At 39.6% G+C, this 25,164-nt stretch overlaps 1 protein-coding gene across 3 annotated transcripts in view; it reads left to right on the top strand.

The window, feature by feature from the left end:
* The first annotated feature begins 1,243 nt into the window (after positions 1 to 1,243).
* ALDH1A2 (aldehyde dehydrogenase 1 family member A2) overlaps positions 1,244 to 25,164 on the top strand; it is a 100,587-nt gene continuing 76,666 nt past the window's right edge. The window contains exons 1-2 of one of the 3 annotated variants that reach the window (XM_082446842.1): positions 1,244 to 5,681; positions 6,453 to 6,651. In XM_082446842.1, coding sequence (XP_082302968.1) covers positions 6,535 to 6,651 — 117 coding nt within the window. In that variant the 5' untranslated portion in view covers positions 1,244 to 5,681; positions 6,453 to 6,534. Of the gene's footprint in view, positions 5,682 to 5,715; positions 6,652 to 6,756; positions 7,005 to 25,164 lie in introns of those variants that run through there. The other 2 variants (XM_082446841.1, XM_082446843.1) reach the window with 2 other exon arrangements.

The following is a 25,164-nucleotide window of genomic DNA, read 5'->3' as shown; positions in this document are numbered from 1 at the left end:
ATGTCAAACTTAATGCTCTCTTTTGTTCTTAAGTGGGGAAAAAAATAAACTGCCCTTAGTCCCTACTGTGTTTTCTCTTCTGGCTAGGCCTGTGCCGGGCTATTACTTGAGAACATTTAACATTTTGGGAAGTGGGAGGTAATCCAGGTATTTGCTTTTGGGAGTTCCAGTTCTACAAGTAGTTAACTTACTGGATAACATTAGTTATCTTTACACTAAAAAATGTCAAAGAAGTTCTTTGTTGGGCCATGCTTTGGAAAATGTTACCTTTATCACTTGTGTCTTATGTCCCTCATAGCACCTGGAAGAGTATTAGGCCTATGGAAAGGCCCAACAAAAGTATTTGTAATAGGTTGTCTCCTTTCTGATATCACTTTTTTTCACTCTCATTCTGCACTGCATATTCTCACTTCTTTCCTGTCTCATATGGTCCTTGAATTGTTTCACATATGCAGTTACTGTCATTCCACACACTTCTTTTTTGTTCTTCACAGAGTCTATGTCAGTGCTTGGCTCATAATGTATCATCAGTGAATATTTGTTCAATTGAAGCTATTTGATTGATAGGGGAAGAAAAAATGTCCCGGTTTACCAATGTAGTCAAGGAGTCACAGATGCTCTGAACGGGGGAGTATGTATATCTGAAGCAAGAGACCCTTCCTTTGTAGTCTGGGGCTCGATGTCCAAATTGGATGTCTATATCCTGGCTCTGAATGCCTCCCATTCTTGCCCTGTGCCTTTCACAGATTGAACTGTGGGGTTGAGAAGAAAGATGCTGGCATTCCCCCTCTATTGTCAAGACATCTAAAGTGTTCCTCATTATCTTTTCAATGGCTCATTCCAGCAAGTAAAGGAGAACAATGACTGTTCATTTAGCCTCATTTTCTAGTGAATATGAACATGAATCCCCGTCCCAGATATCACCAAAGTTCATATGAGGATTACTTATGCCCAAAGACCCTCTGGGTAAATGACTGTGTAAGGGCAGAAAGAGTTGGGAAAGAAGTTTATATTTAAGAACGGGAGAGTCTTAAAGTGAGTAGTAGTAATGGTTAAGAGTTAGTTATGTGTAGACATGAAGAATTTTTAAAGTAAAAAGAAAAATGCAAACTAAGGAACACAAAAGAAAAACAGAAGAGCAAACTTAACTTAGTTACATGTCAACCACTTATCTGGGTGAGGAAAAAAATAAATTCTGGGGCTTGCCTGTTAGTAACTCTTCCTCACTCATGATGATAAAAATAGTTGTTTCCAACCTGAGACACACCCATGTGACTTGCTCTGCGATATTACCTTCTCTTAACTATAATGTGAAAGGGACTCTAGGGTTCTAAGTACTGCACCTTTTATGGTAAATTTGGCTAATGAACCCTATCATTCTTTTCTTAAAAGTCACAAAGTCTTTTAATGAAAGTCCCTCTCCTAAACTAACTGCAGTGTAAAATTTGTCTGGATCTTGAAGATTTTTTTTTCCTATAAAGTAATTCAGACTAAAACTGTAACATCTAACAAAGACTTATCAGTATTAGACAAGTACATTGAATCCAAGCTGTTGCTTTTTAAATGACAATATTCACTTGCACATACATACCATCAACTGCAGAGGGAGCTAATGCCTTTTTCCTCAGGCTCATCAGAAAAGGCTGCAGAGCTGGGATTTTAATTTCTCCCTACGCCTGTTAAGCATGATTATTGATACTGTACTGAGCTCATCTCTGCACCCAAAATTAAGCCTCTAAAACATATATGAGGTGGAACTGGGCTTTACAACAAAGAGGAATCTAGTTTCCACTTTTAAAATAGTCTCCTGAGGCTCTCAAAAGGTGGAGGATATATTTTAAAAGGAAAGAATTGTGTTTTGTAACAAAACATGATTTTTGGAGTCATGACCAATTAGGAATCTACTCCCTGCAACCGTAAATACTCTTTTTCATAGAATATAGTGACCAGAGGCCACATTGGGCATGGGGACTTAATATGTAGAGAATTTTTATGGTTAATAAATGCCACAATTTCAGCCTCTTTTCTTCTAGATATTGGAAGGAAAAGAATAATTAAGTGAGCATTTAGATCCCAATAAAAAGTTAACATTCACATTAAATTAAAAATATAAGTGAATTTATTTTATAGAAGTTTTCATAATGGGTCGAAAATACTTCGTTAAGCATTTCTGGATAAAAATATGTAAAGCTCTTATACGCTTTTGTTAATATATTAAATACCATTTCTCTATAAATATACCTTACATTAAGCTTTCCTGTTAGAGTTTTCAGGAAACATTTCAAATAAAGTAGCCAGGCGTATCCCATTTGAGATGAATGAGATCATTAGGAAACACTTATATCTGAAATAAGCACTGAGATCATTCTGCATACAACCCAAGGGCCCTAATTTTTAAAATATTTCAAACACCATGCCTCTTTCAAATCATTAGACTTAGAGACATTTAAGGAACTGATTCAATTAGCTCAGAAGAAGGAAATGCTATAATGTGTGATTTATTTTTGCAGATAAATTAAAATGCAAGTGTATCTGTTAGAAAAGGTAGGCTGTCATCGTGGTTAGTGACGGGAACAGGAAGGCAATTAAGCAGGGCCACCTGAGGCTGAAATAGCCCCTAAACACGAAAGATTGAAGTTCAAGCTGGACGTTCAGTTATTGTCAAAACCAAAAGTGTTCCTTCGTTGGAAGGAATCTTTGTGCTCTACTTAGTTTCCCTCATTGACTTCTAAAACATGTTTCTCAGTTTAACAAATACTTTTCCCCTTTAACTGTAATCTGAAGAGAAGCCTAAATTGCTATGGTTTCATACCTGAAGTCAAGCTTCACATAAAGCTGATGCCTGAAAATTACAACTTTGCAATTCTACTATTTAGGTGAGGAAATATGAAGCAAGAATTTATTTTTCTCCCTACAACCCCAGGATATTGGCTCCACCAGGCCTAATAAAATGTTTTCACAAGGAAATAAATAGAGCATGTTGTAGCTTATGTTCCCTTGTGCAGGGGGTTTTAAACAAATGTATCCTAAAAAATAGATAATTACAAGTGGGGGAGGGTGAGAGAAGGAAACATTATAAGGGTGGGCAAAAAATATGTTTCTTAGCCAAATCAGGGAAAAGACTGAAATTCAAAATGTTAGAAACCTGAAGATAAAGACTGCTACTTCAACCATTGTTGAAATCTATGGAAGAAATGAGAGGACAATAAAACAAGATGATAAAAGAAAGAGAAGAGGAAAGAAGAAGAATGTGAGAAGAGATTTTAAGGCAGCTTTGAAAGTAACAGAATAAATTCTACTAATAGAAACCAAGAAGACTGAAGTAGTTATAATTCACTATTCTTTTCTGCTAAATCTTGTCCCTCATCTTGAATTAAAGAGTTTGGACAAAAAAATGGCCACAATCATGAGCTGAAGATAGGGGGAAAAGAGAATGATCATGCAAAGAAAAAAAATCTTAGAAATCTATGAACAGAAGTGTTTATAGTAAAAGATGGGGAAAAGTGAAACAAAACTTAAGATCAGGAAGAGAAAATGTCCCTCAATCAGAGAGCTTAGGAAAGTTACCTTCATTTATGGTTGAAGTAGTCAGCGGAAATGGAAAGGTTTAGGAGAAGAAATGTTTTGGAAATGTTTAGGAGAAGAAGCCAAGAGATCCTCACTTTCTTGCCTGAACAAGAAGGGAATCTCTTTATTACTCTTCCTCACTGTGTAAAAAACGCTAATAATTCTATCATCCTATTCCTTCCAGCCATGGTGATGGAACTGGAGTTAGCACACCAGAGGTGGGTCAAGGGTGAACACCCCTGTCTTATACTTTGTGGAGAATATAAATCAATGGTTTCTGATTTGTGATAGTCTTTTTTTTTTTAATTTTTTTTTAAACTTTATTCTATAAATTTATTTATTTATGGCTGCGTTGGGTCTTCGTTGCTGTGCACAGGCTTTCTCTAGTTGTGGTGAATGGGGGCTGCTCTTTGTTGCAGTGCGTGGGCTTCTCATTGCGGTGGCTTCTCTTGCTGTGGAGCACAGGCTCTAGGCACATGGGCTTCAGTAGTTGTGGCACACAGGCTCAGTAGTTGTGGCTCATGGGCTTAGTGGCTCTGCGGTATGTGGGATCTTCCTGGACCAGGGCACGAACCCGTGTCCCCTGCATTGGCAGGCGGATTCTTAACCACTGTGCCACCAGGAAAGTCCCTATGATAGTCTTTCTTGACAATATTCATTTATCAGTTTAATTTATACAGGTTTCCCTTTGCTCTTCCTCAGAATCTTTTGATGACTTGTCCTTCTCAGTGCCTCAAGAAAAAAGGCCCTTACAACCTTGAGTCAACTGCCTTGCCAGCCTCATCTGCTGCTCCCCCAGCACCACTGATGTCCCGTAAAAAGCATTCTCACATCTCCGCACCTTTGCTCTTGTGGACTCTTCTTTCTATACTGTCCTTCTCTCCCTTGTTGAAGCCTGACCTTTCTTTTAAGGCCTAGCTCAAAGGTCAGCGTCCCCAGAGAGCTGGCCTCTTCCTGGATGGGGCACCCAGATCACGTTGTTGATGCTCTTTTGTAACTTTTCACCACAACCTCTCATAGTCAGTGATCTCCCTCTCTATGGGGAAGGGCTTAAGCTCACTAACGTCCAGGGCTGTCCATCTTGTTTGTAAACAAGTCTAGCACCTTGCCTTGCATTGGAAGGTGCAAACATGTTTGTAGAATTGTTCCACAAGCATCACTGATTTCCCTTGCTATAGACTTCTCCCTCTCCTCAACTAACCTTACTTTTTATCTCTCAGTTGTATCTCTAACCCTATAAGGTTTTCATCTATTTCATGAGCATATACTGTTATTATTAAGGCATAATTTTTGGCCATAGAGATCCCCTGTGAATTGAAATCTTGTAACTGCCTAAGCTAAGGTTCCTAGTTTCTCAAAAAAAACAAAACAAAACAAAAACCCAATTCACTCTGGTAACCTTGTGTAGATACTCTGGGTTCTGAGAGGCTGGAAGTTATTTCTTTAGACTTAATACTAAAATGAAATATTTAGGTCTATTTCTACTGTTGTTTAGTATCCAAGCGCTGAGCATAGGGCAGTTTTAGTTACTGAAAGTATCTAAGGCAAGATCTTTTCTGGCTGACACTTAACATCCAAAGAATCAGTAGGCCTTAACATCCAAAGAATCAGTAGGCCTCCGCCAGGCTTACATTGAGAGTGAGGAAGGGAAGTGACCTATAAAGGTCTTTTTATCTGGACCCCAGATTTAGCCCACGGAGCCCAAAGCCCATTCTGACATGGGGTGTCTGTGTTCTTGACGTAGACCTACATGCTGACGTCTAGCGTCCCACAAACTAGAAGATCTGTTGGAGCTACAGAAACGTTTAAATTAGGGGGGTATAGGTATGGGAGCTCAACCCCAAAGGGGCAATTAAGTGAGAAGCCCAGTGTCTGGCGGGATGATAGCTGTTAGCGTGAAGAACAACAGAAAAGCAAAACTGGTGTATCCTTGTGTGTTTGGAGGCGAGGAGAGTACGGGCTGGAAAGAGGGATGCGAGAAAGACCAGAGGCGTCAATGCAACTTGCAACTCCCCGGAGCGTACCAGGACCAAGGCTCCATCCTCCCAGCGCAGCCCAGACCGCCCGGGGTGGTCCCGGCCAGCAGAGGGCAGCAGCTGGGCGGGAGAGTCCTGGTGAGGGCCGCGCGGCGTCGACCGGCTCGCGGGGATACTCATTTTGAGTGTGGGGCGAGAGACTCGCGCCCATCACTACTCGTCCCCTACCCTGTGGCCACGGCGCGCTTCGGGCCGCGTTTCGGGAAGTGCGTGTGCGCGGGGACTGGGGTCGCTGCGGAGGGCCGGGCGCACATGCCCGGGGAAGGAGAGCGGAGGGCGTCCCGCGGGTCCCTGGGAGAGAAGTGGAGACGGGCTTCCGCGGGCGCCGAGCGGTAGGGGATCTCCGCGTCCGCTGCAGCGTCGCTCGCCCCATCCTCTGCCGGGCCCCCTCAGCGCCCCGGGCTTCTCCCGCCGACACCGCGCCCCGCTCTCGGGGCCGCGTCAGCACCGGGCCGCTCGGGTCCCCCGCCAGCCCCCGCTCCGCTTCCGGGTCCACGACCCGCGCCCCATATCCGCCAAGGTGTGCCTTCCGCTGACACTGTCCCGGCCGGAGCGAGGCCAGTCCAGCCAGCTGAGCCCCGCGCGGCCGCGGCGCAGGTTTGGGCTCCCGCCGTCGAGGACTGCGGCGGCCGCGTGGGCGTGGGCCGGTCCCCGCGGCCAGGGGGCACAGGGGTACGGCAGGCGCACTTGACCGTGGGCCCCGAGCGTCTGAGCCGCGCTGCGCCGGCGGCGGGCTTTATGTAAATCGGGGCTGAGCCGGGGCGTCCTAGGTAGGATGGACCAGCCCCCCGCGCCTCGGCCCTCACGTCCAATAAGAAGAGCCCCAGCTTGACACCTGCCTATATACAGGCGAGCGCGCCCCCGGCTCGCGGACCGAGCGCAAAGCCCGCACAGCCCACGCCGCGGGCGAGCGAGACCTCGTCCCGCCTTCATGACTTCCAGTAAGATCGAGATGCCCGGCGAGGTGAAGGCCGACCCCGCCGCTCTCATGGCGTCCCTGCACCTCCTGCCGTCGCCCACGCCCAACCTCGAGATCAAGTACACCAAGGTAAGGCGCCGAGAGGGCCTGCCGTCCACGGAGACTTTCTAGAACCTTCCTTCCTCTCCATAGTCTGTTAGGGGGAGAGGGTGGCGAGACGGGGTCTGGGGCCCGGGTCTCCCGGGCCAGCCTGTCGTCCCCGCGCAGCAGAGGGACAACACCCCGTCCTCGGCGTTGGGGCTTATGAAGTCCTGCCGGGATCTTGGGACGCGTCGGGGACTCGCCCCAGCCTGCCGCGCGGCGCTGAGGGTCGCCGTCAACAGCTCCTTCCCAAACCGCATTTGCCGCTGCCTTCTGGTCGAATTCTCAGCGTCCCGACTGCTGCGGGGAAGGCGTCGGCACCGCTTCCACTCCTCAAAGGAGTAAGAAGGGTTCCCCGCCAGGTCGGCCACGCAGCCTGGCCGTCTCTTCTCGGCCGTGCACCTTCAGGGGCCGCAGGGCTGCTGGCCCCGCTCGGGTCCTCGGCAGTCCGCACGGTGCGCCGCGAGCGGCTTTCGCGTAGGATCGTCCGGCACGCAGCGCTCTGGCCGCCTTTGCAGATTCCATGGAAATCTGGCTGCTGAGTACAGTAGATCCGATGTCAGCATTTCATTCGAATTCTGTAGGCAGTGGCAGTTTTCCTGGAAAACTTGAGAAGTCTTCAAATTCGTGCAAATTAATGGGTTCGCTTTTGAACTGAAAAAAAAAATTACTTTTTATAACGAACTCTGACATCTCGGGTTGGCCAAGCAGGAATTTTTTTGTTGCACCACAACATAAAAAGGAAATGAGTTCGCTACCTTAATGTAAATAGAATTTACTTCCCACAAATTCGACATGGAAAAAAATGCATTGATTACACACACGGTGGGGGGGGGGGAGGTTATGTTATGGCATTGGGGTGGGAGAGAGAGAGAGAAATAGATGCGATTTAAAATAATGTTTCCTGGAGTTCCTTTTACAGTTGTCCTGTTTGATTTTCTATTCCTTTTAGTTGATTTCTACTACAGACATCGCCCAATCAACTTAAACGCATACTGCACACACACAATACGGTTAAAGTTGTTTTCCATCATGCTTATTACGAGATAAACTAAATTTTGTCCAGAAGTAAATTGTTTGGTTTTGGCTTAAGGGTTGAAAGAGAAATTTATAAAAAATCCATCAGAATATTGAAATCTTACCTGCTAAGTTTTAGGATAAAAATCAGGGTGACTTGTGTTTTGAATGCCAACTTAGATGGATTTAATGTACCTGTTAGCTTTTTAGATGGTGTGACAAATTTTTGAAAGCCATTTTAAGGAGAGGTCGTTAATGATTACAACCATTTAGGCGTTGTTTGCATAACAATGGTGCCAATGTGTGGCAATTCTCCGGGTTTAGGAACAAGCAGGGAAAGCATGCAGCAAAAGAGTTTTGTTTTATGAGGGTCCCTAACCTCTTCAGGCTCTCTTTAAAGGTCTTAGGATGCAAGAGCTATGCTGGAGAGAGGACTTCAGATTTGGGAGGGTTCGATTTTAGTCTTACTTTGGATTGGATTTTCCTCACAGCCCCTGAAAGGAGTTTTAAGTATCTAGGAATTTAATTTTGAAACTCTTCCAGTTCTCTTTTTCTCTGACAACCCTCACTCTCTTTTTTTCTCTTGTTCTCCCCCAGTAGGAAAGACAACTGATTTATAGCTAATTGAAGCCTTTAATGTGGAGTCTTTTAGCTCAGGGGAGACTTTTATCCAGTATCCACTTTCCCACTTATTACAAAGAAAAACAATCAAAAATGAAATAATGGATTGTAACTTGATTCTTTAATTTGTGGGGAGGAGGCACCTTATTTTAGGCTTGGCAAACAACCCTCATAAACACTGAGTATTACCAATCTAAAGGCAAGCTCTTTTCACAAAACCTTGTAAAATCAGGTATCTGCGAACATTCCCAGCAGCTTTCCTCCTCAGCTCTTTAGAGAGACTTCTGAATTTTCTGAGAGAAGCGGCATGGGCAAGCAGCATCTTTAACATGAAGAGCAGAAGCTGCTCTTTTGGTAGCTGAGGGTAATGGGTAATGATTTTTTTTTTTACTTAAAAGGAAAGTAAGATTAATGGAGAGTTTTAAAAAATTCACTTATGATCAGGAAATTATATTAGTGAGTTTAAGCACAAGAATGAACAAGGTACAGTAGACAGTCCTTTAGAACAGTGATACCACATTCATTAGGATTTTTTTAAAGGGTAATAGCTAAAATATTATTATGCTAGCGTGATTGTTGAATAACATGTAGGAAAGAAATACAATATTTGTGTCAGAAAATGGTACAAGACAAATATAGATGGATCCTTAATAATTTTTGTCTTGTTAAACAAAAACTCTTCAGTGAAGGATATATAATGACAGGACTTTAAAATATGACTTGAGGACCAGTATAAAGTCACTACTTTTATATAAGTGGTGATATTTTGAGTATTTCAAGTAGCATGCATTCAGAAAACTTTGCACTTGTGATGTTGTATTTTTCTGTATTTTTTCACCGTTTTCTTTCTTCTTCTAAAAGTATTTTACATTTTTTATAAAAGGGGAATAGGGGAGATCATACGAAATAAAAGTTACTGCTATTGTCTGTCCAGTGAAAATGCTCCAAAATTAAAGTTCAATCCCCAAGAACGCTGAAAGGGCTGAACTCGTGGTTTTTGTATTGACTCTCGGGCAATTGCATTTAGTTTTTCAAATAAGCCTTCCTCTCTGAAGTTCCAACACCCATTTAGAACTGATCATCAATAGCAATACCATTTTTTGGAATATGTCTATTTTTATTTTCCTAATACAGCAAGCTAGACCCCAAGTTTTAAAAGTGATTCTTTTTTTAAGGAATATGTTTAAACAAAACAAAACAAAAAACTACAGACTGCGTTAGTCAAGAAAGACTGATAACTCCACCAACATCAAGTAGCGAGGGGACCACTTTGGGGCCGGGAGAATGTGCACTCTCTTCCTTGTGTCCTAAGGAGACTGCTTAACAGCTAGCATAGGAGTGGTATTGTTTTTAGCTGTGCTTTTATGAATTAAAGATTTTCTGAGTTGTTCCTGTTTTATCAGTCTGGTTTTAAAATTTTTGTATATCTGAATATATTATAGGAGTACACACATTATAAAATCAAGGCTTGCTCTTTGCTGACTGCCCCTAACTGCAGGGGCGATCTCTTCCAGATTCCCAGAAGATCTTTGAAAACTTTCCGACTGTATCCCACCCCTACCTTCTTTATTGTCTCTATCATCTTTTCTGACTCTACTAGTCCCTCCTCCCCACCCCGCCACTATACACACATGCATTGTGCTGTCTCTCTGTTGATCACTTTTCAGTGGGAGTTTATGCCCATAACTAACACTAACATAAAGGGTTTTGTTTTCCTTTAGCATTTGATACTGTGAGGAGCTAAGACATAGGGAAGAAGGGGGTTATGGAGAACTGACCCACTAAACTAGAAGAGAAAAAAATAAAAGGCAATTAACTGAAAATTAGAGCTAATGTGCATTGGGTAACTACTATTTATTCTTTTATTTATTCATTTAACAACCTTTTATTGAACACCTACTGTTTTCTGGGATCAATTTCAATTCAGTTCAAAGGATTTTTAAGTGGCATCTTCCTAACAACAGTGCTTTTCATTAAGCTGGTTGGGCTGAGGAAGCATGGACCTCCTAGGAGCTTACGGTCTTTTTAGAAAGATGGAATGCCAAAATTTGGTTATCAGTATGGCAGTAGTTCAGTTGATCAATGTAATAATAACAATAATGATAATACTTATAATACCACTTACATCGTGTATGGGACCTAATGACTTACCTAGCACTTTCATATATATCTTATTTGATCCTTGCAAAACCTTTTGAAGGAGACAGTAGGAAAAAGTAGGAATAATTGATAAGGAAGACCTTGGCCTTGACTTATAAAAAATTGATAAGAGCTTTCCTCACCATACACTTTGCTTTTCCTAACAGTCACATACTTTTTTTTTTTGAGAGAAAGAGTTTTAAATTTTTATTTTTGTATATTGCTTCTGTTGCAAACATGGAGAGAATATGAACTGGTCTACTTCTTTTAAGAAGGAGCTACGTTTTGTGACTTCTGATTCCCTGACTTTAAATTACTATATTTGCTATTTCTGTGAGTTAGTAGGGGGGGGGTTAGGTCTGAGGCAAGATTCTTGCCTATCCCAGGGATTATTTCTTAAAAGATGGTACAGGTTTGGTTACTTCCAAAGCTCTAATCAAGATTGTCTGCTTGATCATGAGTTGTTAATCAAATTTCGCGTTTAATGGGGACCTCAGGTTTTCAAAACTATACTTTTCCATAATTGGACAGCTTTTTGATGTTTGTATCATCTCCATTTAACCCAGGGAAGCTAAACAACTTCATTGCAGGACTTGAATTAGATAACTTTTCGGGGGTCCTGCCTGATGCCTTCTACTATACAGGCAGGAATCATGTGGAATCATCATTTGCTGAGGTGCTTTTGTCCTTTATTTCTATAAAATGAGGAATTATAGTTTCTCTATGTAAGGGTAGAAGATTCTCTGAGGAGCGCGTTCTGTGAGGTCTGATTTCCTTGCAGCCTGGCTTAAGAGAAGCCAGGCATGCGTAAGTTCTCTGCTGCATTAGACGATGATTAGCGTGATGATCAAACCATGACCAAAACAAAAACATCTCAAATATCAACATAGTTCTGTCTCAAGTCTTTCTCAGTTGGATAATGAAATACAAATACTAATGTCTATTTTTATCTTTTTAGTTATCTTAGTGACAGCTTGTAGGGGTCAGCAAACTACAGACTGTCTGTTTGATTTTGTAAATAAAGCTTTATTGGAACACAGTCACACCAATTCACTTACATATTGTCTGTAGCTGTTACTACAGTGGCAGAGTCAGGTAGTTACAACAGGACTGTATGACCCACATTTCAGAAAAAGTTTATAAGCCCTTGACTTACTTAGAAAAAAGAAAGGCTCTGAATAAAAATAGGCCTTTGTTCAAATCTAGGTCAGATTTGTACTTATTAGCTATGTGCACAGTTAACATTTATTCACCACACAATGCCAGGTATGGTGCCAGATTCTGGAGATGCAATAGTAAGCAAGGTATGGACAGTGCCTCCTCTCAGGGAGTTTCTTCACTGAGTATCAATTTCTACATCTGTCAAAATTAAGGTAATAGTAGTACCTACCTTACATGATGGTTATTGTCAGGACTAGGCGAGCAGGTGTGTGAAAGTAAGTGGCATATAATGATAATCAGCTAAGGGCTAGATCCATTTCATTTTTGGGAAGTGATGAATACATTGTTGTTTCAAATTAATGGATGCCCATTTTAAGAAAGATCAGAAATGTATGATCAGTAAAGTTTTCTGAAACAGGCCATTGTTTACAATTTTAATTAAGTATAAGAGTTTAATATTCTGGGTAGCTGTGGAATCCTTATATGTTTACACTGGATTTTCATCAAATGGGATCCCTTGGAGGTTTCCCTACCAAGGACTTCTCTTTACTAAAAAGTTACTAAAACAATTTCCCAGCCAGTATTTTACTAATCAAATTAGATGTCTGACACTTGTGCCAAAATTCTGCATCCATATGCCTCAGTATACCCAGTTGGCGGGGCCTAAATGTCAGATGGCAAAGAGTCATTTCTGGTATTTTAAGTAGTTTGAAGAAAGATCTTGCCAAGTCATTGGTGCAAAAATCTGGGAAGTATGGCAGCACAGGAGGACATTCTCAGAAGATACCTTTTGGAAATGGGAAGGTATCTTAGTTTATGTAATTTAAAATTGAAGAGTCTTTCAGTGGTCCTGATTGCCCAATCTGGGGGCACTTCACCCTCCAAAAAGTAAAAGTACCCACATAGTGACTATTTTGAAAGTCCTCCTAGCATTTCTTTAATTTCTTTGTTTGCTGTGACAGGTAATTTCAAAGCCAGTCATTTCCCCTCAAACAGCAAACCAATGCAGAGAAATGATTGCCATAGTGTCACCTTGGTTAATTTTTAATTGCCTTTTCAGACATGTCTTTGAGCTTTATTCCATTTTACCTTTCAGATATATGAGATAACCCAAATTGGGAATTTCTTATCTCTGGCATTGCTCTATTGCTAGTCTGTCTACTTCTAAGATGATGGAGTTATGTGTAAATTGTTTCCCTTCAGAATCTTAATGAGTTTATTTACAGTAAGTCTCTGTTTTGTCACATGATTTGAAAACACTTCCAGCCTTTGAAAATTCCAGTTGGAATAATAATTGAGTGCTTTCACCATCTAGACTTTTGCCAGGCTCTCAACAAAACTTCCCTGGGGCTAAACGTGGGGGTTTATTGACTTCTGTAGAATGTGGTTAAAAATTAGAATGTCTGTGAGTGAACATTCTAATTTTTATTATAGAAGGAAACTTTCCTTTTACTGCAGTTCAGCTCTGTTACCTCCAGAAGTAGATACCTGCTCTATTTCCTTTCCTTACCACAATCTGACCTTTGGAGAGCCAAAGTAGCAGTTTCTTTATCCCTAGATCTCTGGAAAGATAAGACCTATTGTCCAGTTGAAACTGGAAACACCTTATTTAGACAGAATTTAGGATATCATGGGTACCAAAACACTTTCCAATATTGATTATAAACTATAGGGGAAAAATTCAAAATAATTAAAGATTATATTTTTATACATTTTCTTATACATAATTTTAATTTGTCTAGCCTGTCTTCGGATTTCAAGTCCAATGACTCTTAGGATATTTTGCCCTGGGTCATTTCTAGGGATTTCTAAGAGATTAAGCTGAGTCAGAAAATGGTATAAGTTGTATGGCTCTTCCCTCAGTAAGGATGGAGCCTACCTCTAGGTAAGTGGATCTACCAAGGTAGTGTGAATTTAGTAAACCCACTAACAGGCAGAAATCACCTATTTCCCTCCTCCTCCAACCCCCACCATTGACACACACCAAATATATGGACTGAGGTGTGTGTAATGATGTAGGGTTTAGGTTGAAGGAAGAGGGGAAATAAGAAGACCTTGCCTGGGAAGACAAAATGATGAAATGTCTCTACAGATCTGCAGAGGATAACTTAAAGTCTTATTTCCCCAGGTGTGAAAATTGGACTCTCTCACTGAATCCTTTTTGGGAGGAAATCAGGAAATAGTGTCAGACTGATTGGTTGAACATGAAACCAGTGAATTCTGCCTTATCTATATTTTAGAGTCTGATAACTAGCATACCAATATAACTTGATTTTCACAGGGAAGGTTATCTAATTGTATTATCTCGGGGTTATTTTTATCTTTAACTGCAGTCAGAGCTACCCTTTTGCTCCCCTGAATTTATTTGCTTGTTTCTTCATCTGATGTTTATTAGAGCCTCTTGTGTACAAAGCATTGTTAATCACTGTCTGGCACAAAAAGATACATAGATGTGTACCCTGTCCTGAAGAGGGAGGCTGGAGAGGATTCCTATTTGGGTGTGGGATGAGAACATGCACACAGATAACTATGGTGCATGATAGAAGATGCTAAATTCTTGACATGAATGCACTTAAAGCACCATGATGATTCAGAAGGTAAAGAGATGTTTCAGCCTCAGCACAGCAACAGCACATTGTATTGTTAGACATACTTGAGAGGAAATCAAATATTTCAATCATACAGCAGAGTATAGACAATATAACAAGCGTGCATACATATACCCAGATGTTTGTTCTTAACTGCCCTATTTGCTTCTAATCTTTTTAAGGAAGTACACTGACGCTTCCCCTATGAACTTCTCCCATTCCCCTCTCTCCTCTCCTTCCTTTCTCAGAGGTATTTAGCATTTACCTTTCCCATTGGTGTATGTATTCATACATGTATATGCATTCATAAATGATATATGTTATTGTCTCGCATGCTAAACCTTTTAATATAAATGGTACCATTTATATCTTGGCTAACTAATTCAGTACTATGCTTCATCCTGTTAGTTTAGAGAATTTAAATTATTCCTTAGCACCAGGCTTGAAAATAACATTACTTTGTTTTTTGTTAATATTTGAACTCCTTGTGTTTTAAACTCAAAGCTGGTGTTATACATTCACCTTCGTATTTGGATTTCGTAAGTTATTTGATCTGTGCATGTGTGCCTCTAATTCTAAAGAACCTACCGAAGAATGAAATTCTCCAACCTTAAAACTGAATCTAGCCCTTCTGTGGATGTTACTTATGTAATACCTAACAGATGAACATATTCTCTGAAAGCCCTTGTTACTTGTTTGCACTACTACTAAAATGTGCAATTTTTGCCTTGTATTATATTTTTCTACGTAATCTTCTACTCCTAAACTGTACTAGATTATAAACTTTCATTCATGTTGGTATTTTGGAAGCATCTAGTTCAGTGCCTTACAGTGTAAATGCTTAGGGCATATTTGTTGAATGAATACTTGTTATATTTTATCATTAATAGCTACTAATAGCAATGAATTATCTTTTTATTAATACTTCATTAATATATTATCCTTTCATTATTAATGCTATGGTTTCCAAAGTACTTTTCACATAGGATTGCTTTTAATAATTGTGGCAGTCCTATTATGTGAATATTATATTAATATCCCCATTTTATAAGTGATACAATTAAGCATATTAAAGTTAATTAATTTTTCCAGGATCAATAGCTATAGGTGACAATTCCAAGACTCAAATAATCCTTTTCCTTCCCTCCTCCTAACAGTAAGAACAAGCACAAAAACCACAACAAAGACAAAAAATTTTGGATTATTAGCCTAAAGCTCTGCTAAATGTCTTACAGGATAATCCCAAACCCAGTTCTCTGACTACAAATCCCAACCTTAAGTCCAGTTGGTATTGTTATAGCTATCATTAGCAACAATTTCAACCTGACATAAAGATGAGAGTGTGTGACAAACAAAAAATAAAAGTTGATATAATCAACACTTTAGGTATAAATCACCTGGGTAGGTGTGATTCTTTAGGCTATGGGAAAGAACTGTATTTTTGGATTGTCACTGGTTGGGTAGTCACACATGGCCCTTAATAACACCTGCTTGTTTGTTTTTTCAGTCAAAAAGTGCTTTTCTTTGGTATGGTTATTCAGATTCACTTGGGAGTGAGGATTAATGAGACTGTTGAAAGCGAATATATTTCATAGTCTTTCAAATCTTCCTCTCTCCCCATAGGCCATCATTTTGTGTTATTTGACTATAAATTGTGTGGGAGAGGCACTTGCCAGAAAGAGTTGGGTGGATATGTTCTATCTTGCCTTTATGAGCAACCATTTCTCACTAAGGCTTAACTACTGTTAGATCCATCTATTACATGTAACCTCAGCGGGGATGCAGAATAGAGAAACAGTGGTCCGCAGGAATTCATGCAATAACCAAACTTTAACAGAGTTGCAGTGACAGAGGGTGGTGGTGATTGGGATGCACAATTAATGTTTCATTGTAAATGGCTCAAAAATCCTGTCTAAAGAAACTACTGTCAAGTTATTGCCTTTAAGCCAGATTTTATAGTCTCCCAATTTCTGTCTTCACTTTTAGAGAGAACACATTTCTCTTTCTCCTCTACTTCCCAGTCAGACATCCCTTCTTCTCACCTTTTCCATCTCCTTTTAAATTTTTACGCACTTGTGCTTCTCTTCTCCTTCCCTAAGCATTTCTCTCAGACAGGCCCTTGATGACCCTCATTCCTTGGTTAGACTCATTTACCTGTTTTCATAAAGTGGTTAGCTGTGCCTGGGAACCTTTGTAGTCAGCTCTTCCAGCTGTTGGCCCGAATGGTCCCTAGGGAGACCAGAAGCAATGAACCTGGAATAACCACATTTGACTCCTGTGAGCCCTCTTGAGAATTTAGTAATTACTTAATGGATTGAATTGGTGACATATACTATTCCAGATAACAGCCTAGGTTGCATTAAATTAACCTTCATAAATGGGTATTTATTGGGTACTCTTAAAAGACTACATGTGTTGGCTGTAATTGCTCTTCCATGTTTCTCCACGCTGATAGGTATTTGTACCGAGTGAAAAATTTCTCAGATTAAAGCCTGGGTGGTAGTTGTAGCCATTTAGTGATGTGTGTCATTGTGTTCAGCACACTGAGCATAAATCCTGTCTTGTAAACAGCAGGGAGACTAATGAGGTTTGCCCACATTCTGGTATCATTACCAGGAATTCCAACAGAGAAAAAGAGAAGAAAGAAAGAAAAGAAGTTCTTTTCGGAGTGATTTTTGGAACTCCTGATGATCCAAATTAAGGAGAGAGATGATTGCTCAACATTAAGTATAGTCACGTATGTATAAATATGAGTACATAAACTACATTTAGCTAAAACAGAAACCAAACATTCTGCTTTTATGAACACTGGCAAAGTCAGTGACTTAGTTCTACAGAGAGCTAATGAAGGGCTTATTTATGAGTGTCTTTAATTGTGAGGGTGTAGTGGGACGGCTACTGAAATAACGCAACTGTTAACATGATAGCACACTTTTTGCTTTCTCAGAACTCCTTATCATTACAGGCAACTAAAATTTCACATTATTTTCTGTCTTACAATTTTTGGAGTGATTCTGCTATTATTTTTATAGTCACAAATGACTTCTGAACAAACCAACTGTCTTGTGAGAAATCTTTCAAATGTGTTTTTTTAGGTTTATCTAAGATCTTTATTATTACTGCTAAATAACTTGTGTGTTTGATAATGTCACATCAAGGGATTCAATTATTGCTTAATGCCTGGGCTACTTATCTTCCTGGATTCAAATTTTCATGAAAGCTGGTATCATCGCACCTTTGGCACAAAGTGTGGTCCGCACATTTTTGTGTTTGAATAAATGAGTAAATGGATGAATACTAGAAAATAATATTGTCTGATCCATTTGCAGAGTTACTAATAGACAGAATGCTGGGACTAGAAAGTGAATTCCAGGGTAAAGTGTTTTGAAATAAATAGCTTTCTCTTTTTAAAGAAAGTGCATGCATATTCTCTCTCTGTCTCTCTCAAGGAAAACTCCCTTCCTCCACTCCCACTTACCCCTTCCTTTGAAATAGAAGCCCTGGGGTACATTGTAGAGTAGTGAGCAAGACAGTGGACTGTGCATTAGAAGACCTGTGTTCTGGTCCCAGCTCTGCCAGGGATGTATGCTCATTTAGCAGTTCCTTGTACATGTAGGCACACGATAAATAGTCACTGAATTAATGAATGAACAAATTACTCGATCGCTTATTTGGTACTTCCTCGTACGCTAGGCTCTCAGGATATGAAAATGCTTTGTGATATTGGGTAACTTACTTAAATTCCTTAGACATCACTTTTATTACTTATAAAGTGATAGGACGGAATGAGTTGCTTATTTACTAACCCACCTAGTACTTATAGAAATGACTGGATTAGAAGAGTTGTAAGATTTCTTTATCCCACCCTGACTCTGCAGAACTCTTTAATTTCCTGGGTCCCAACCTGGGATTATGAGATCAGAAGGACAATACCAAACTTGTTTGTATATCTAGTTACAGTCTTTCTGGGACCCAAAATTTTCACTCAGAACAGTGTTTTTTAAAAATATTTTCCCAAGGATGTCCTTATAATTACCAAAAAGTAGCCCACAGAAATCTCTGTTAATGATTCTCCTTATATAAATGAGTGATTAGCAGTGTCATAAAGATCCACTGGAAATAAAAATTTTTGTGTTCACTGAACACTCAGAGTACTAGAAATTAGAGCAGTGACTCCCAAGAGAATTCCTCCTTTAAGTCTTAGAGAACATTGATTTTAATACTTGGTAATAGTGGTAGAAAGAAAAGGTTTGTTGGCACTTTTCCTCCAAACCATTTTGGCAGCTTCTTTGTCAACCTAAGCTCATGAAAACCACGGTGGGTCGGGTAAACTCTGTGGAGAGGGAACTTGTCAGAAGCTACGGCTTTTCACTTGAGTCTAATAGAGACTTAGCACTTTGCAGGTCAGTGCCACTGCTATTTGTCTCTGACCCAAGAGATCTGGAGTTCTTCACATCAAAACCACATCTTGCTGAGCAGAGATCAAACGTAGGAAGGTAAGGATTCTGCCAGTGATTTATCATGCCAAGGAGAGTGATCAGGCCATATGGGGCTGCTGCAAATGAAGTTGACATTCCGGCAGTTTCTCTTATAAGTCTCACATGTAGTTATGGCTAGTTTTTCTTGTAGAGGAATTCCGGGTCAAGTGGCAGCTTTCAGTGGCATTTCTTAGCAAGCCTTACCCCCAACATGAGGTTTACTTCAAAATCACATCCTAGCAAGATTTTTTCTTATGGTTTATGTAAATAGCAAAAAGGGATTTCTTAACCAAATATTTCAAGGTTAATTTGATCTTTTCATTTGATGTCTCCTATTTTTCCCTTTTCTGGGAAGGTAACTATTAAAAAACAAAAGAAAAAAGAAAAAGAAGAAAGAAAGGAAAAGAAAAGTTAAGGTGATTTGAGGTCTACAAAAAAACACTTTCTTCCTAAATATTAGATGTGACTTTAAGGTAATGAAATTGACTCTATAAGCTATGCTTAATTTGGCTCATTAGTTCATCACATTTTATTAACTCAGGGCTTTAGGAATGAATGACTACGAATATTACAATCCGATTCCTGGGGTAAGGAAGGTATCACGTGGACCTTTCTGTATATTTGTAATGGCCAAGAGCAAAGAGGAAGGATTTAATTATTTAAGTACAAAATAGGTATAATTATGTTTGAAAGTATTTGCTAACATTTAAGTCAAGGACAAAAATTTTAATTTTAATTGAAAGAAAAAATTCAATAATCCCTCTGTTCTTTTAACTATTTATATCAACAGATACATGAAAATAGTTGTGCAACATAAAATTCAGCTTGTTGTTTGTTTACTGTCACAAGGAAATGTTTAGTCTCCTGTGGAGAAATCACTCATTTATTGGTTCAAAGGCCTCTTCAACCTTAGGATATGCACTGGGGTGTTTCAGCCCCTCTTTGCACAGGATATTTGCTTTGTAACATCAATGAAAGATGATATTGGCCTTTAAATGTAGTAGTTCATGACATTAACTTCTAATTCAACTGAAGATATCAGTTGTCCCTTTTGTGTTTTACTTTTTCTTAATGAGAAAAATTACTATAAATGGAATGGGCTTTGGTAGTTAGAACTGGGTCTCATCCAGTAGTCAAAATTCACTTGATTTCCTGAGGTGTCAGTATATCTGTTTATTAACTGGGAATTATTATTCTGACTGATAAAGTACTTCAAATCTGCAGGAAGCAAGTTTAAATATAGTAATAAAATGGACTTTCTCCCAGTTTTCATCCTTGGCATCCTTGGAGCGTGTACAACATCCACAAAAACCTGGTAGGGTTGCCAGGTAAAATATAGGGTGCCTAGTTAAATTTGAATTTTAGGTAAATAATGAATACTTTTTAAATATAAGTATGCCCCGTGATTTGCCAGTGATTTAGGACATACTTATTCTGAAATTTAATTAGTTGTTTTTCTGAAATTCATATTTAACTGGGCATCCTATATTCTTACTTGCTAAAACTGGCAACCCTAAACTGTTACACACATGGTTTGTGATTTTTATCTGTGACCAGCAAATAAACATCATTTTAATGGAAAATTAATTGGCAATAAAATCAAAGACCAAAGGAATCCTTTAAAATTATTGCACTTGAATAATGAAAAGGAGTGTCGTAGAAAGATTTTTTTTTTTTAACCCTAGCAGTACTAGTAAATAAATAGGGCAACTAGGCCCATTGTAAGACAGCTTAATCTCCTAAATGAATTGCCCCAACCTTTTAATTCAAAATCATACAAACAAAAACATTGAGATAAGCTGGGTGCTTTTTCAAATGGGGACCCCTGTGGCTTTGAAAATAAACACTTCAGTCTCCTCCCCCCCACCAACGCCCACACCCACACTCACTAGCCTTTCTGATGTCTTCCATTTGCAAATGAACAGGCTGAATTCTGAGAGAGACAGAAGACTAATTAAACCTAGGAAAGATAGGCAAAGGAACATTTGTTTCGAAGCAGAAGTCAAAAAGACATCAGGTCACATTCTGCTTTCTCAAGACGACAGGAGGGCCTTAAAGTCCTTCCTGAAGTTCGCTCTTCTCCAAGGGTATTTCCCACACCACTGCTCAGACCCTCTCAGGGCCAGGCTACAGTAGTGTGTTTGAACTGACCCGCATTAGTCTGTCTTCATGGCCGAATCAGGCAAGGGTCACAATCAGAAGTTCTGAGAGACTAGTCGGAGTGTGGGATGACCTTCACCATCTTTACCTTCTTCTCTCATCCTTTTGCCCTATGTGTCTCTCATGGTTTGGCAAAGGGGTCTTACTGGCAATAGAGAGAAGAATAAATGAACAAATAAACACAGAACAAGGAGTGTCTAGCTTTTTAAGAGCACTAATAAATTGCCTTGAATTGATGGTTTACATTCAGAATCAGAATCAGTTAAGAGTTTGAGTGCACACTATACCAGACTTTTCAGTAATCCAATACTTTAATCCTTACAACCACTGGATGAGGTGATTTTCTTATTTTAGAGTTGAGAAAATTGAGCCACAGAAAGATTAAATGACACACCTAAGTCACACCATTTAGTAATCTTTATACATGTAGAAATTTGATCCATAAAGAAATAGTTTGAGAGCAATGGGGAGGCAGAATTTGATCTTAGGACACCTAAGAAGACCAAAAAGACCTCCATGAGATTCAACATAGGTGCTAGTCAAACCTGGTGATATGACTGAGGCTGGGAAAATCAGACAGTTTAGGTCTGTGGTAGAGATACCCTGCCATAACCCTTGGGATCCTGAATCACTAGGTCTGCCCTAATCTGTGTCACAGGTTCTTGGAATTACCCTCAGAGCCCTTTAATCTAAGTAATCCTAGCTGCCTCGTTCTGGGAAAGAAGGCAGCCCCCTACCCCCCATACTTCGCCTCCTAGTTCAGTTGGATGGAGCCTCGTCTCCTGAAGGCTGGCCAAACTGAACTGTCCTCTGGGGGACGTGACTAATGATCGTTTGTCTCTGTACTCTCATCAGTGTCCTTTCACTTTCAGAAACAGACCTTGAGGTTAGATGGATATGTGAGAAGCTGGGTGGATCTTGGCTACCTAACTGCTAATATCCTAACTTATTTCTGTTTACAGCGTTAACATAATTTGTGTAATCATGGCATGTTAGTGTAATATGTTGGGCATACAGCATTTATTTTAAAATACTCTGGCACAATCAATTTAGATTAATATTTTAAAGCTATTTTAAAACGTTGCCTCTAGTTTCTCATTTCTTTGACTTTGTGCTATTTACATACTTTCAAAGTCTAGTTTGCAGTCTTTTCTGTTGAAGGCTTTTTCTTTCTCCTGCCTTTCAGCCTAAGACTCAGGATAAGTGGGATTCAAGGCATACAATATTGAGTCTATTATTTAAAACTGTTAATTGATTAAAATTAAGATTGATAAACTAGTCCTTGTCAAAGCAGGCTTTGTAAAACCATGCTTTTTGCCAGGAAACAATTACACCTATTGAACAAAGGCCATGTCTCGATAATATCAAAACATTGACTTTAAAGCAAAAAATGCAATCAGTCATCTAGGTGTTTTCCTATACAATGCCATTTGGGTGTTTTTTCACTTTTTAGCCAGATGTTTTGGCGTGAAGCAAAGCGAAGAATGGAAGGCAACAGGACCACTTTTGCTCTCACTACCTAGATATTTCAATAGGAAGCTTCTCCTCTCACCCCATAAGTGATCTGGACATTTGCTTCTTTGTTTTATTTTATATAGGTGTCCTCTTAATTAGAAGTAAAATAAGGTGGGGATTTTTGTTCATTAAAGTTAAAAATACCTTTATTGCCTTTGATTATAATATTTAAAGGCTACCAGCTTTGCAAGGTAGCATACTGAGGTGATCATCAACATAATTTTTTATAACAGTAGGAATTTAATTTTATATAGTTAAAGGATAGTGCTGTCTGTACTTTGTTGTCCGTAAATCTCTTTAAAGTACATCAGCAGAAACAATGGAACAATCATGTACAAGGAGATAACTAACGTATGACAAGTCCTCAAACTACTTCTTTCCACTCTTAATTAAAAGTAATTGAACTTTTTCCTATAAATAGATCAGTCTGGTTATTGATTTGCTGTCTGGTACTCTCCTTTGATGAACCAAAAGCAGTTTAGCGGCAAACAGAGTAAAATTCAACTCTCCAAGGCATAATCTACTGCAGGATTTAATACAAATCATTTGAAGCATTTACTATTAAAAAAACAAAACATTTTATTACTGAAATAAAACGTGGCAGCTTTATGTCAAAGATTCATTGAGGATAGGAAGTTATTTACACCTAACTCCTATTAATGCCTGCTGCTTTGAGAACTCCTCAGGGGTTTAGATTCTCCAGTTAGAAAATTCATGGCAGCCTCTCTGTACTGTCACGGCCACTTTGCTGTGGGCTGGCAGTGTGGTAAGCCTGATTTGTCCTTGACTGTCTTCCTGCTGCAGAAGTGGCCAAGTGATGTGGCTTGGCTTGCGTGGCTAAGCTTCACTGTTTTGAATCTTTATCCAAGTAACTGCTGAGATTTATAAAACAAATTAAAGCAATTTTTAGAAGAATCAAATTCCTGTTGACAGCCAGTCTGAATTCCTTATCCCACCTTTGCTTCTTTCCCCAGTAACATGATTTATTAAATCTTTTGAAAACTGTCTGCATGTTAAGTGCTGTGTTAGAATGTGGGGGGAATCCAAATGATGCCGGGAGACCTTTCTTCAAGGAACTTAGAAAAGGCAGAAACTTACATTTTAGCCAGCAAAGCCTTAGGCACATTCACATTTTATCTCACCTAATTGTACAATAGCCCTGCAAGGAACAGGCCTTATTTCTGCTTTTATAGAAAAGGAAACAAAGCTCAAAGAGTTTCAAAGTCTATTTTAAATGGCTCAGGATTACACAAGTGGTAAAAGGCAGACTGATTTTAAATGGAGATCTTTCAACTCTAGTACTTCCATTCTAGTTTGTTCTATAAGGAAGATAAAGAAGTACATGCAAGATTAATCACCTCAGTGCTCAATGAGTTTCCTACTTTGTTTTACATACATAGACATGACCCTCATGACATCTTACCATTACTGTTGAATAATTAAGCAACTTCAGTCTCTCTAGTTGTCTTGGGGAGAACAGACTTGCATGTTACTTTGTTATCCTGGTGGTGTGTTTTGAAAAAAATTGTATAAACCAACCCAGTCATCTTGAATTGGCTTTCAAAAAGCCTGCCTTTATCATCTTTACTGTTTAAAGCCAGGGACACAACCATATATTTCATTCATACTTCAGGCCACCTCTCTGGGATGCTATGAGATGTCTGTTCCTTTCAGGTTCGGGAAGGGACACTTCTGTTTGGCAGAAGGCATGTGGAGTATTGTCCTTGTTAGAGTTCTTAAAAGCATTCCACCAGGAAGGGAATAAAATTTGTGAGATGGGGAAATAGATGACATTTCCTGACCAGGTTCTTAGAATTCTAGGATGCTATGAAGTAATTACAGAAGGAAATTGTACTTACAGGTTTTTTCCAAATGCCTGTGTGGTATGTCCCTAATTAACTGCCATTATGAATTTTACTTTTAATTCCCTTAGCTGGGTGAGGTAACTGAGAGCCAGGTAGCTGTGATCGTTTCATAAAGACTGGCATTTGATGCCTGTTTTGATAACTAGATTCTTCAGAGAAAGGAACATATGAAAAAGGAAGCACTTTGATGCAGTGAATTTGTAACCAGCTCCTAAATCAGGCAAGGTTGGCCATTCCCTTTTTCTTCTGCGCATCCAAAACCAACCCTTCTGTGGAAGGTCGTTAGGATAGGGATTGGTTTTGAAGTCCCCTTCCTGGACCCTCAAATATAGCCCTGTGGTTGTAAGAGCACAAAACTTCTCTTTAATAAGCCTAGGAAAATAATTTTCTCTCTGAAGACGACAGTAGTGTGGCTGCTGTCCTCTGGCAGAAGTTCCTGCTTCTGCATGTGAGGAGAATGCAGAAAATGTCCCAGGACCTCACCTCTGAGTGGAATCCACTAGGAATGTAAATCACCACTGTTTCCATAACACATTTTGCCTTCAAGAAAGAAAATGAAAAAGTATTTTGCTGTCACCCGTGTTGATTGTGCTAAAGGAAAAAAGGACTCAAACAAAATTCCTTGTGCTGAATAATTTTAAAGAGACATTGTGAAAGAGGTGCTCATATTTCCTGGTCGACCATCAAATCTTCTTTCTAAAGAAACATCAACAAAATTTAAATTTAGAAAAAGCCCTGGGATAGGAATCAGGATATTGGGTTCCAGTCCCTATTCAGCCACTAATGGGCTGTATGACCATGGGCAAGTCATTGGACTTCTTTTGACAAGTTTATTTATATAACACTTTCCTTCTGCATAGATTGTATCTAAAGCCCTTTCCAGCTCTTTGAATCTGTCTCTTCTTGATTAAAGCAGCCTTTACTATATTTAGACCAAGAAAAAAGATATTCATTCAT

The sequence above is a fragment of the Balaenoptera physalus genome (genome assembly GCF_965194825.1).
Source record: "Balaenoptera physalus genome assembly, chromosome: 2".
Taxonomy (NCBI): domain Eukaryota; kingdom Metazoa; phylum Chordata; class Mammalia; order Artiodactyla; family Balaenopteridae; genus Balaenoptera; species Balaenoptera physalus.
The sequence above is the reverse complement of the archived record's forward strand: the minus strand, read 5'-3'. Positions and strand labels throughout refer to the sequence as shown.